Source organism: Saccharomyces mikatae (genome assembly GCF_947241705.1).
Source record: "Saccharomyces mikatae IFO 1815 strain IFO1815 genome assembly, chromosome: 3".
Taxonomy (NCBI): Eukaryota; Fungi; Ascomycota; class Saccharomycetes; order Saccharomycetales; family Saccharomycetaceae; genus Saccharomyces; species Saccharomyces mikatae.
Genome location: NC_079258.1, coordinates 45,600 through 58,162, shown reverse-complemented (window position 1 = coordinate 58,162; position 12,563 = coordinate 45,600). Strand labels below are relative to the sequence as shown.

Here is a 12,563-nt window from a genome sequence, read left to right as displayed (position 1 = left end):
CGTTTCTCTATACATGGTATCCAGTTGGTAATTATAAAGCTTCTAAGCTATAGATAAAGAAACATCCGTCCATTCCGTTATGAAGTTTTCTGCTGGCACCATCCTGTCATGGTCCTCCCTACTACTTGCCTCCTCTGTTTCTGCGCAACAAGAGGCCGTGGCTCCTGAAGACTCCGCCGTCGTCAAACTAGCCACCGACACTTTCAATGAGTACATCCAGTCGCACGACCTGGTTCTTGCAGAGTTTTTTGCACCATGGTGTGGGCACTGTAAGAATATGGCCCCTGAATACGTTAAAGCCGCGGAGAGTTTGGTTGAGAAGAACATTACTTTGGCTCAGATCGACTGTACTGAAAACCAGGATCTGTGCATGGAACACAACATCCCAGGGTTCCCTAGCCTGAAGATCTTTAAGAACAGCGACGTGAACAACTCAGTTGATTACGAGGGACCTAGAACTGCCGAAGCCATTGTTCAGTTCATGATTAAGCAAAGCCAACCGGCAGTCACTGTTGTTGCAGACCTGTCTGCGTTCCTTGCTAACGAGACTTTCGTCACTCCAGTTATCGTTCAATCTGGTAAGATCGACGCAGACTTCAACGCTACTTTCTACTCTATTGCCAACAAGCACTTCAACGACTATGACTTCGTCTCTGCTGGAAACACAGACGACGATTTCAAACTTTCCATTTACTTGCCTTCCGCCATGGACGAACCCGTAGTGTACAACGGCAAGCAAGCGGACATCGCTAACACAGATGTTTTCGAAAAGTGGTTGCAAGTAGAAGCCCTGCCTTACTTTGGTGAAATTGACGGTTCCGTATTCGGTCAATACGTTGAAAGTGGTTTGCCATTAGGCTACTTGTTTTACAATGACGACGAAGAATTGGATGAATACAGACCTATCTTCACCGAATTGGCTAAGAAAAACAGAGGTCTAATGAACTTTGTTAGCATCGATGCCAAGAAATTCGGCAGACACGCCGGCAACTTGAACATGAAGGAACAATTCCCTCTATTTGCCATCCATGACATGACCGAAGACTTGAAGTACGGTTTGCCTCAACTCTCTGAGGAGGCATTCGACGAATTGACCGACAAGATCGTCTTGGAGTCCAAGGCTATTGAGTCCTTGGTCAAGGACTTCTTGAAAGGCGATGCCGCACCAATCGTAAAGTCCCAAGAGGTTTTCGAAAACCAAGATTCCTCTGTCTTCCAATTGGTTGGTAAGAACCACGATGAAATTGTTAACGACCCAAAGAAAGATGTCCTTGTTTTGTACTACGCCCCATGGTGTGGTCATTGCAAAAGATTGGCTCCAAGTTACCAAGAATTAGCTGATACCTACGCCAACGCCACATCCGAAGTCTTGGTTGCTAAACTAGACCACACTGAAAATGATGTCAAAGGTGTCGTAATCGAGGGCTACCCAACCATTGTCTTGTACCCAGGTGGTAAGAAGTCCGAATCCGTTGTGTACAAGGGTTCAAGATCTTTGGACTCCTTGTTTGACTTCATCAAGGAAAACGGTCACTTCGAAATTGACGGTAAGGCTTTGTACGAGGATGCTCAAGAAAAGGCTGCCGTGGATGCCGATGCCGATGCCGATGCCGCTGAATTGGTCGACGAAGAAGATGGTATTCATGACGAATTGTGATTCATATAACTAGATTCTTCCATTAAATAGAGATATAAAAATTTTAGAAGTTTTTTCAACATTGAGATGACAGCAGTGAAAACTAAATAATAGATAATCACTATATTCATCATAATCTACGAACGCCGTAGGGAAATGGAAAAATTGAACACGTAATAGGAATAATAAGTGCATTGCATCATCATCCTTAATTCAATGCTACTCGCCCTATCTCTCAAAAAAACTTTTGCCTCACTCTCTTTGTCTCTTCTTTCCCTCAATTATTGTAATCGAAGATGGCTGTATTCACCCCTCCATCAGGTACTAACAGCTCCACCGACCGTCCTCATCCACAAGAGGACAACGACAAAGATGATAATGATATCAAGAAATTCTACATAAGGCCAAGCTTAGGCTTGAAACTATGGGGTCCACTCGTGCCCGCACCCGATAACCTAACCGGGCTTTACACTCTAATCACCATTCAATCTGCAGTGGGGGTGTTTGCCCTCTGGAGACTGAAAAGACTCTACAGGCTACCGCCACCGCGTCGCATCCCCACTGGAACTCATTCAGATTTATCTTTTGGTGAACTACCCAGTGAAATGATTGTTAATGGAAAGACTAAAATTAAAAAGGATATCGCGGACTTTCCCACTTTAAACCGCTTTTCCACTACCCATGGAGACATCGTACTCGCCCCTCCCCCCATCATGCCTCGCCGGTCTCGATTTATAAGCATGAGGAAACTCATATGGGGATTGTTTGGCTCACTCTTACTTTCGCAGTCGCTCTTGGAACTTACTCGCTTGAATTTCCTCAAATATGACCCTTGGTACGACGAAATGAAATCCGTGCGTGATAAGAAGTTCTTCAACAACATCGTCAAGTATTACCACGAAGGCATAGACCCTACCAAGATAAAAGTCAAAGACGCTATGAACGGTACACCACTCTCCACAAACATTCCCGAAGTCAAGCAAAGCGTCGCTCTTGCCAGAGCGCAAGTTGAGGCACAAAACCCCATCATCAAATGGTTCGGGCCTTTGGAATACAAGCCCATGTCTTTCAACGAGTACCTCAATCGCATGGAGTTTCACCTGGATATGTTCGAGTTTTTTCAAAACAAAAGAAATATTAGAGAAAACTCTATCGAGCTCATCAATTCCATATCCCATCATCCACAGTCTTCCGCTGGCATGGAAGAGCTTTCTGAATCCAAGAAACTACATCTACAAAATGTCGAAAAAAGACTGCATTTCTTAGCATCCTCAAGAGATTCTATTGCCACCCCTGTGAAAGAGAGATCCAACACTACGATCTCAAGAGGTGTTGTTTTGCCCCACGATACTAATGCCCCACAGGAAATTGACATCGATACAATAAAATCGCTCTATGATCCGTGGATGACTTTGGCCCTAGAAACTTCGTTAAGCATAAAATTTATACCAACTACCATGCCCTCCCATACTAAGATCCCCAGCACTACGGACTCTTCGGCACCAGGACCCACTCCCAATGCTCTCACGAATGAAAAGACGCATTAACTTTTTACTACTTCCTTAGTTGTACTATGCATATATCGATTTCTTCTTCGTGAATCGTGATTTTTAAACGACTACCCAAGAAAATATGGCTAGGATTTAATATTATATATGCAAGTATATGTATATATGTATATATGTATATATGTATATATACTCTATTAATAACCAATATCTACATTCACATCCACGCCATAATCCTTTCTCCACAGCAATGAAGATAACGTGTACGGGCTTGGTGTACGTCTTCATTTCACTTTTCCTAAACACTAGTTGTGTCAAAGCGGTTTTTTCAGATGATGCATTTGTCACTGATTGGCAATTGGCTAACCTGGGTCCTTGGAAGAAGATTATCCCTGATTCTCGAGACCACAATCGGGTTCTTATCTTATCGAACCCTACCGAGACATCCTCCTTGGTTTCTTCGTTCAACGTTTCTTCGGGACAAATTCTTTTCAGAAACGTTTTACCCTTCACTATTGATGAAATTCATCTCGATAGCAATGATCATAACGCAGTGGTCTGTGTGAACTCATCGAGTCAACAATGGCAGAAATTCAATTTGCACGATTGGTTCTTACTAGACGAAGGCGTAAATAACACCCCGGCTACGACCATTTTGCCACAGCCCTTATATCCAAATGAACAAATATTCGTCAATGATAATGAATTGCACATCCTCAACAGGGAATCAAGTTTGGCCGAGTGGAAACTAGAACTGCCTCAGGGGTTTAACAAAGTGGAATATTTCCAGCATGAAGATCCTTTGGCTCTGGTGTTGAACGTAAACGACACCCAATATATAGGGTTCTCTATCAATGGAACAGAATTGATACCAGCCTGGACAAGAGACGAATCACTAACGAATGTGGTAGACTATGTTGTATTGGATGTTTTTGATTCTAAAGATGTGGAATTGAATAAAGATATGATAGCAGAGCTTGATTCTGATTCACTTTGGAACGCTTACCTGCTCAGATTGACAACCAATTGGAAACGCTTCATGAGCCTATTGAAAGAAAACCATTTTTCACCAGGACGTGTGTTCACCAGACTTCTAGCTTTAGATTCTAAGGATACTGTCGCATCAGATCTGAAGTTTGGATTCTCCAAAATCTTGATTGTTTTGACGCATGATGGCTTTATTGGCGGTCTTGATATGAGCAATAAAGGTCAAGTTGTTTGGAAACTCCAATTGGATATTGACCAAGGTATCAGAATTTTCTGGACGGATAAAAACCATAACGAGCTCGTTGTTTTTTCGCATGATGGACATTATCTGACAATTGAATTTCTCAACAACTTACCAATTGTCAAATTAAGATCTGCTTTGCCCGTAAGGAAGAATGTTGGTTCTGTTATCAGGTTGAATGAACACCAATATCAATACTTAATTAAGTTTGACAATGCAAATCATCTACTGTTTACGTTGGATCCCCGCAATGATACAGATGCATTAGTATCTTCCAATCACTACGCAGGCTCACGGATATTTATCACTGAACATGATAAGAATGGTATTTATGGCTATCTAATCGAGAATGACATGATTGAAAAAACTTGGCAAAGAGCTATGAAATCAAGTGAAAAGGTAATGGCTTACGGCAGGAGAGACGAAACAAATTTGAATACCCTTGGTATTACCTTGGGTGACAAATCAGTTCTTTATAAATATCTGTATCCAAACCTTGCAGCTTATCTAGTTGCTGATGAAGAACTTCATACAGTCACTTTCAACCTAATTGATACTATTACGGGCGAAATTTTAATTACTCAAGAACACAATGATTCTCCAGATTTCAGGTTTCCAACTGACATCGTTTTTGGTGAATATTGGGTTGTTTATTCCTATTTCAGTTCTGAACCTGTCCCAGAACAAAAGTTAGTAGTAGTGGAATTATACGAATCTTTAACTCCAGATGAACGTTTGTCTAACTCATCAGAAGATTTCTATTATGATCCATTAACTGGTCATACTAACAAACCTCAGTTCTTGACAAAACAGTTTATTTTCCCGAAAATTATCAAAACAATGTCCATTTCTAAAACGACGGATGATATTACCACAAAGGCGATTCTCATGGAATTAGAAGATGGCCAAATCACATATATACCCAAGCTCATGTTGAATGCAAGAGGTAAACTGGCGGAGGAAATGACTAATGAAGATAAGAAGGAGTTCTTGGCCACCCCATACACCCCAGTTATACCAATCAACGATAATTTCGTCATCACTCACTTCAGAAATTTATTACCAGGATCTAATTCCAAATTGATATCCATTCCAACAAACTTGGAATCTACAAGTATCATTTGTGATCTAGGTCACGATGTTTTCTGTACAAGAATCACACCTTCTGGTCAATTTGATTTAATGAGTCCTGCCTTCGAGAAAGGGAAATTACTCATTACCGTATTTGTTCTGCTTGTGATCACATATTTTATTCGGCCTTCTGTTTCAAACAAGACATTGAAATCACAATGGTTAATTAAATAGATATTATATACACCATCGTATGTATTAGATACGCGTTTTAAGGCTCTTTATTTTTACTTTACTTTTTTTCTTTTTTATTTGAAAGACTTCAAATTCGTGGTTATATAATCTACTTCTTTAGAAAATAAAAACATAGTCAATGCCTTCCATACTGAGGATGGAAGGCGGCACAAGCACTGGCAATCCAAACATGAAAAAAGCTTTCGAGCAATTTCGAAAAAGTAACTCGTTATTCCAGATTATCAAAGGACCTCAGCACCTGGAATTCCCGAAGTTATTTGTCCTTGACTCTTCATTCAATCCACCGCACCTGGCTCATTTCCAGCTATTATCGCAAACCGTTAAAAACTTCAAACTAAGGAACACTCATTCGCATGTCCTATTGCTTTTAGCAGTTAATAATGCAGATAAATTACCCAAACCGGCATCTTTTCCACACCGTTTGGAAATGATGTGCTTATTTGCTGATTACCTCCAGGAGAAGCTCCCCCATTCTGTGGTATCTGTCGGACTAACTGTTTTCTCGAAATTCATCGACAAAGACATAGTTTTACGTGAGCAATTTACCAAAGGATACAATACGGATATAGGGTATCTAGTTGGGTTTGATACGATCGCTAGGATCTTTGACGAAAAGTATTATCAACCATTAAAAATCAGCAATGTAATGGAAGGCTTCATGTCAGGATCTCAACTTTATTGTTTGGCCAGAGGCGATTGCCATCTCAACGTCGAATTACAATTTAAATATGCCAGTGATATCCTCGAGGGGAAATTCGAACCAGTTATACCAAGAGAATGGGGGACCAGAATTCACGTCATGCAAAATGATTATCCTTCCTTAAGAAATGTTTCATCATCTGAGATTAGAAACAAACTGAAAATGGGTCAAGTGGAGAATTTAAGGGATGAGTTACCACCGGGCATATATGATTATGTGATTAAGAATAAGACAATATTTGATTAAAAAAAGAAAGATAAATATTCAATGGCTTTTTATGTAAGTAGATAGAAATAATATTGAAACAAAAAAAACTTTCTGTTTTACTAATATAGTAATTTCAAAGCAATAACATGGCAACAAAGCTTATACCAAGAAGAAGTAAATTCAATCGTGCATTTGTAGTGGCTGAGTTCGTGAATTTTGAAATTGCTCTCCTCTTGGAGTCTTCGCCCTCCTGTGTTAAATCTTTGTAGGCTTTTTCTATAATCGTGCCATCCTGTTTCACGTTCAAAGTATTTTCCTTCTTTCCAGAAATACAAGTGAATTTACCACCTCGAATGATTGACCTTCCATTCAATGGGTTTGTCCACTTATTGCAATCTAGAACATTTGATGAGCTCTTAATGAAGGCACTACCTTTGACTAATTTCAGACTGTCGAACATGATATCTTTGAATGAACCTTCAAAAAAAATTGCACCGCCAATTTGTTTCAAGTTGGGCAAAAAAGTGATTTGTTCAAGGGATTCGTTATCGGTAATCATCAAGCCACCTTGTATGTCTGTTACATTTTCCAGATCAATTTTCATCAAATTCACGTTGTTAATAATCCCTAACGTCCCGCCAATTTTTTGCAAGTTGTTCAGGTTCAACTCGTAAAAGTAATTTTCAATGAATTCTAAAGAGCTCTTCACTTTTGTCAATTGTGGTAGGTGGACCAAAGATGTGTCCCTAATGGTAATGTTTTCTACTTCTCTCAAGTATGGCATCTCAAGTTCCAGTTCCTTGGCGTTTGCATGAACACTGAATTGGCCCTTAATTGTCTTAACATTCGAATGTATGGTTTCTAAAAACCTATTATTATTGATATTAAAATTGTCAATTTCTTGAACTTTATTAAAGTTTTCGATGTTTGCTAACGAAGTATCTGATATAACAATATCCTTAATAATCTCGATATTCTGAGAATCCATGGCCACATAGTTCAAGATGGGAACCACTTTCCACTCAAGCGACTGACAAAATTTCAAAGTAGGAATTTCAATAGAAACCAAAGATGTTAGTCCTTGTAATTGGAAGAGCCCTTCGACCTTATTCAAGTTTGCAGCCTGAATTCTGATTATTTCAGGCGAATCCTGAATAATAAGGTCGCCACCAATTGCTCTCAAACTGTTCAAGTCTAAGATGTTAGAGTCATAGTTTGTGACTTTTAAGGACCCCAATATGAATTCACACTGGTTTTGCAAATGGAAAAGCTCTTGTGAGGAATCTATGACGTGCAAATCTTTTTTGCACAACTCGGATATGGGTGAGTTTGCGTTCAGACTCTTGACATCGATTTCAAAAAAGGGCTCATTTTCTCTTCTTTGAAGTTCAGGCTGGTCACCATGGAACGGTTTTACATTATGTGGGCCTTTTGGTAAATCTATAGCGGCACCCAACGTCTGTGTCACTAATAATGACGCCAATATAGACACAAACAGTTGACCTTTTCTAATAATACGGTTCATAATTCGTTGAGGTAGTTGAAAAGACTCTCGATTTACTCTTTTGTATCTCAGGTGTGATATGATTTCAATAGGACAGCTTTTTCTACTAACTGTCACAAAAGATATACCTTCCTAAACATTTTTATAATTCTCGAATTAGTGACGCATTTTTTGATGCAAACAATAAAAAAAAAGAAATGAAAAAAAAGGGTATAACAAAACAGTTAAGCCATATTATAATAGTGTATATATACAGCGTATATAAATTAAATATTAAATATTAATAATTAGTCAATAAAGAAAATAGATACTCCTGGAATATATTCAAATCTCAAGAACAAAAAAAGTTAATAAAACGAAAGTTAAAAGCTCCCCAATTTTGAACAACGGTTATGAAATTAGAAGGAAGAACAAATGAATAGAAAAATTGCTCTTAAAATAAGAACGCAACACCAGCAGCAATTGCTGCTCCGAAAGCGCCGGCCGCCATGGAGTTAACAACAGCGTCACCAATCGAGACTGTCGTAGTCACCGAAGCGGTAGGAAGTGTCGTATTTGGCTGCGTGACATTTGGTTGCGTGACATTTGGCTGCGTGGCGTTTGGAGCAGTGGCATTTGGATCAATGCCAGCTTGGGCCTGAATAGCAGTGACTGTGGCTAGAACAGCGACGACGTTCTTGATTTGCATTATTTAACGGAAGTATAAGATTTAAACGGGAGCTTTACTTGCTTTAGCTGTTATGTACTTAGCATTAAGAAAAAAAAGTAAGTGAGGAAACATCAAGTAAACTCGCAAGTCAAGTGGGGCGAGATGCGCTCTCTTATATAGACCTTACCTAGACTAGTCTTCCTCTGCATCTCATCACTGATCCACGTCCTCAATCTAACAGCTTCCCTTATCTTTCCCTAAAGGATATATTGCGTTTCCCCTTAGGGAAAATGGGTTTCGTCCCACCTTCCCTTTACGATAGAGACAATGCAAATCTCAAAGGCAAGAAACACTACACCTGCTGATAAGATCATTGGCGCAAGGGCACATCAGGCAAAGGGATGGTATAAGACAAATCCCTTATTGTCCCCTTTGTTCTCATTTCATATGGGGGAAAGACCCTAAGTTATTGCTACAAGGAAGGACTGGGAAGCTTGGGGAAAAATTTGCAGCGCCCATCCTGATAGATGATGACAGGGAAACAGCATGGCCATATACGTCAGGTGGCCCTCTTTCTTTCTGTTAGTGCATTTTCCCACCGAAGCGAAGATACCCGGATATATGCACATGTTCCTTTTCTTGCTTTTTCTCCTTTAAACGAAATTTCTTCCATTTACAATCAAGTCTAAGTGTAGGCTTTCTTATAATATAGTCTGAATAGAAGATAGGTTGTTGCATCTTCAAGACAATAGAGTTCTAAAATTGTCTCGCAATGTTTAGTAAATATAGTGTACTTTTATCTTCCGTCCTTGTGACTTTAGTCGCTGCAGCATCTACAGTTGATCTGGACGCCCTGCTTTTAGTACCAGGAGTCGAGTCACACAATGGTGTTGATACTTTGTTTTCAAAAAAAAACTTTCATTGGAAGACATTCGCTGAATCCATCGCTCCTGCTATTGTAAACAGCTCCATTATCTTCCTTGATGTATCCAGTGGCGTGGCCGCAGGTAATGTCAAGAGCAGAACAATCATGTACGATTCAGAAGAAACATACTACGACTGGGAACAGTACCAAGTTGTGACCAGCGGCGATTGGGAAACCGAATGGGCACCCGTCTCTGAATGCATTTGGAGAGAGGAGAAGGACCAGGGAGACGACGCACCAGACAGAATTCCTGTCTCAGTGCCATATCATTGGGTGTCGGAGTACTCGATTGTCGACTATGACACAGAGGCTAATGTAGACAATATAGATTTTAGACTGATTAAAGCGGTACTTAATAAGAGAAACTGGTTGGAAAGAATCAACGAGACTGTTTCTCAATCCAGTATTATGGTGGCACCAATGATAAAGTCATCCGATGTCCTACAGCTTTGGTATTCAAAAAAAATGGTTTGGGCAAACGCCCAGAGACAATACTGTAGCGCTTGCCTGAGAGGACATCAATGTGGCGCTTGGTCCAGGTATTATCATGTTGACGCTCCCACGTACGACGAACCTCTTGCGTTTTATATGATCAAACTGACGGAAGACGAGCTTCAATGTCCCAATAAGAGATATGCAACCGCCGTAGAGCCCGTTCGCATAAACATTGAGGGGGAACCTAACTTCTTTATTCCCTTACATGATGAGAACGAACCAGAAGAAAAATCTATCTGGAATTCGTTGAAGAAAATGCTCTCTAAAAGAAGCTAACCTCAGTTGGTAACACCTCTACAAGTTTCTATAGAAAAAGTATGGAAAAAGAAGTGTAGAAGTTTTTGATTGTATGCGCATGAAACGGAAATGTATATGACATTCTTATCTTCAGTACTTTTAGCAAAAATTAGTTCTTTTTTTTATTTGTGTTGTTTTATATGTTTTGTTGTTTCTTATTTATTTTCACTCTATTAAGAAGTTTCTTCTCCAGGAATTCAAAAGAGCCTCAAAACAATAGTTATGTTAATGCTGAAGTAAACAAAAAAAGAATAAACCACACCGAACAATCGATTGCGTTCAAATCAATTTTATAGTGTTGTTTAGAAAGGTGTGCATTAAAAATGGTAATAACCTGACATTAATCCCTTCAAGCTTGAGAAAGGATTTCAAGAGACGTCTTTTTCTTTCTCAGACAAGACCATGTTAGCGATTACATACCTAAGTGCTATTACTATAATTATCCACAAAATAGGCTGCCAGGGAAGAGAGCACTTTGCCCTGTCGACAAGATTTCCCATACTTTTTCTTCCTTTGCATATTCTCCTCGACTCCAATTTCGTCGTACATCAGCTTAAAAACTATAATGACTCTGGATCATGTGTTACTACTCTTCCAAGCAGCAGGTCGGAAAACCACTTCAAGTCAATTGCCAGAAATAAGAACTCTATTATTTCAGTGTCGGCATCGCGAATAGTTCACAAAGTTGCCTCAACTTTTACGATGACCCAAAACCCTACAGTAAGAACAAACTTCTGGCTACAGAGGATCATCAGCTACAAACACCAGAGCCATAAGTTGCTCTTTATCTGTGTATTATGTATTCCTATTCTAACTGTCCTGTGTCGGAACGTTCTAGAATATTTTCTAAGTTTTCCATTTTTCTATTTTTTTTTTCATCACGCACAAGAAATACAATACAAGGTCAGAATGGAGAAACTGACAATACGAATTTCTAGTCTATATTATATCATAGGAGAAAACACGTTCGTTTTACAAACCACTCGAATAGATCACACGCAAACAGAAAAAAAAGACTAGAAATGAGTACCCCTGCTGACGTTGCATCTTTGATTAGTGATAAATACAAGAGCGCCTTAGAGAATGGCAACTTGAAGTTTATCCAAACGGAAACTAAGAAAACAAAGGACCCTAAAACCAGTATGCCTTACTTGATTAGTCACATGCCAAGTCTGATCGAGAAGCCGGAACGTGGCCAAATTCCAGAAGGAGAAGATCCATTGGGCAAAGCTGAGGAGGAATTGACTGTTATCCCAGAATTTGGTGGTGTCGATAACAAAGCGTACAAACTGTTATTAAACAAATTCCCTGTGATTCCTGAGCACACTTTATTGGTAACTAACGAATACCAACATCAAACAGATGCCTTGACTCCAGCCGATTTGTTGACTGCTTATAAATTGCTATGTGCTTTGGACGATGAAGAATCCGATAAGAGACACATGGTCTTTTACAATTCTGGTCCAGCCAGTGGTTCTTCGCTAGATCACAAACATTTGCAAATTTTGCAAATGCCTCAAAAATTTGTCACCTTTCAAGATAAACTATGCAGTGGCAAAGAGCATTTCCTGCCAACTTTCAACACTGAACCATTGCAAGATGCTAAGGTATCGTTTGCTCATTTTGTCTTGCCAATGCCGGAATCTGAAGACACTGTAGATGAGGACCTATTAGCTATGTGTTACATCTCCATATTGCAAAGAGCTTTGACCTTCTTCCAGGACTGGTTGAATGAAACTCCAGATTTAAAGAAGTCTTACAATCTTATGTTAACCAAAGAATGGATCTGTGTTGTTCCGCGTTCCAAGGCTTTCTCTGATGAAATGAAAATAGGTTTCAACTCCACTGGTTATTGTGGTATGATCTTAACCAAGAACGATGAAGTCTTCTCCGAGATTACTGAAAAACCTGAATTAATTAACGATATCTTATTGGAATGTGGTTTCCCAAACACCTCTGGTCAAAAACCAAATGAGTACAACTACTGAGCTCCCCTCAAGTACAAGTATACAAGTATACACATATATATGTATATATATATTAAATGATAGAAAGTAATTTCTATATGTACATGTCTATTCACTTTTA

The 12,563-nt window shown here is 39.4% G+C and overlaps 8 protein-coding genes across 8 annotated transcripts; 6 read left to right on the top strand and 2 right to left on the bottom strand.

Moving 5' to 3' along the window:
* Positions 1 to 79: 79 nt before the first annotated feature.
* PDI1 (protein disulfide isomerase PDI1) lies at positions 80 to 1,657 on the top strand (the record flags this gene model as incomplete). Its single annotated transcript, XM_056225886.1, has 1 exon — positions 80 to 1,657. The coding sequence occupies one exon, from the start codon at positions 80 to 82 to the stop codon at positions 1,655 to 1,657; it is 1,578 nt and encodes a 525-aa protein (XP_056080670.1).
* A 275-nt stretch (positions 1,658 to 1,932) lies between these two features.
* MGR1 (Mgr1p) lies at positions 1,933 to 3,183 on the top strand (the record flags this gene model as incomplete). The annotated part of the gene is made up of 1 exon (XM_056225875.1): positions 1,933 to 3,183. One exon carries the CDS (start codon positions 1,933 to 1,935, stop codon positions 3,181 to 3,183), a length of 1,251 nt encoding a protein of 416 aa, XP_056080669.1.
* Positions 3,184 to 3,394: 211 nt separating this feature from the next.
* On the top strand, positions 3,395 to 5,677 carry EMC1 (Emc1p; the record flags this gene model as incomplete). The annotated part of the gene is made up of 1 exon (XM_056225864.1): positions 3,395 to 5,677. One exon carries the CDS (start codon positions 3,395 to 3,397, stop codon positions 5,675 to 5,677), a length of 2,283 nt encoding a protein of 760 aa, XP_056080668.1.
* Positions 5,678 to 5,867: 190 nt separating this feature from the next.
* POF1 (nicotinamide-nucleotide adenylyltransferase) lies at positions 5,868 to 6,644 on the top strand (the record flags this gene model as incomplete). The annotated part of the gene is made up of 1 exon (XM_056225853.1): positions 5,868 to 6,644. One exon carries the CDS (start codon positions 5,868 to 5,870, stop codon positions 6,642 to 6,644), a length of 777 nt encoding a protein of 258 aa, XP_056080667.1.
* Positions 6,645 to 6,738: 94 nt separating this feature from the next.
* SPS22 (Sps22p) lies at positions 6,739 to 8,130 on the bottom strand (the record flags this gene model as incomplete). Its single annotated transcript, XM_056225842.1, has 1 exon — positions 6,739 to 8,130. The coding sequence occupies one exon, from the start codon at positions 8,128 to 8,130 to the stop codon at positions 6,739 to 6,741; it is 1,392 nt and encodes a 463-aa protein (XP_056080666.1).
* A 412-nt stretch (positions 8,131 to 8,542) lies between these two features.
* Positions 8,543 to 8,797, bottom strand: SMKI03G0210 (uncharacterized protein; the record flags this gene model as incomplete). The annotated part of the gene is made up of 1 exon (XM_056225831.1): positions 8,543 to 8,797. One exon carries the CDS (start codon positions 8,795 to 8,797, stop codon positions 8,543 to 8,545), a length of 255 nt encoding a protein of 84 aa, XP_056080665.1.
* Positions 8,798 to 9,530: 733 nt separating this feature from the next.
* SMKI03G0200 (uncharacterized protein) lies at positions 9,531 to 10,454 on the top strand (the record flags this gene model as incomplete). The annotated part of the gene is made up of 1 exon (XM_056225820.1): positions 9,531 to 10,454. One exon carries the CDS (start codon positions 9,531 to 9,533, stop codon positions 10,452 to 10,454), a length of 924 nt encoding a protein of 307 aa, XP_056080664.1.
* A 1,043-nt stretch (positions 10,455 to 11,497) lies between these two features.
* APA1 (bifunctional AP-4-A phosphorylase/ADP sulfurylase) lies at positions 11,498 to 12,463 on the top strand (the record flags this gene model as incomplete). Its single annotated transcript, XM_056225809.1, has 1 exon — positions 11,498 to 12,463. One exon carries the CDS (start codon positions 11,498 to 11,500, stop codon positions 12,461 to 12,463), a length of 966 nt encoding a protein of 321 aa, XP_056080663.1.
* Between the last annotated feature and the right edge of the window lie 100 nt (positions 12,464 to 12,563).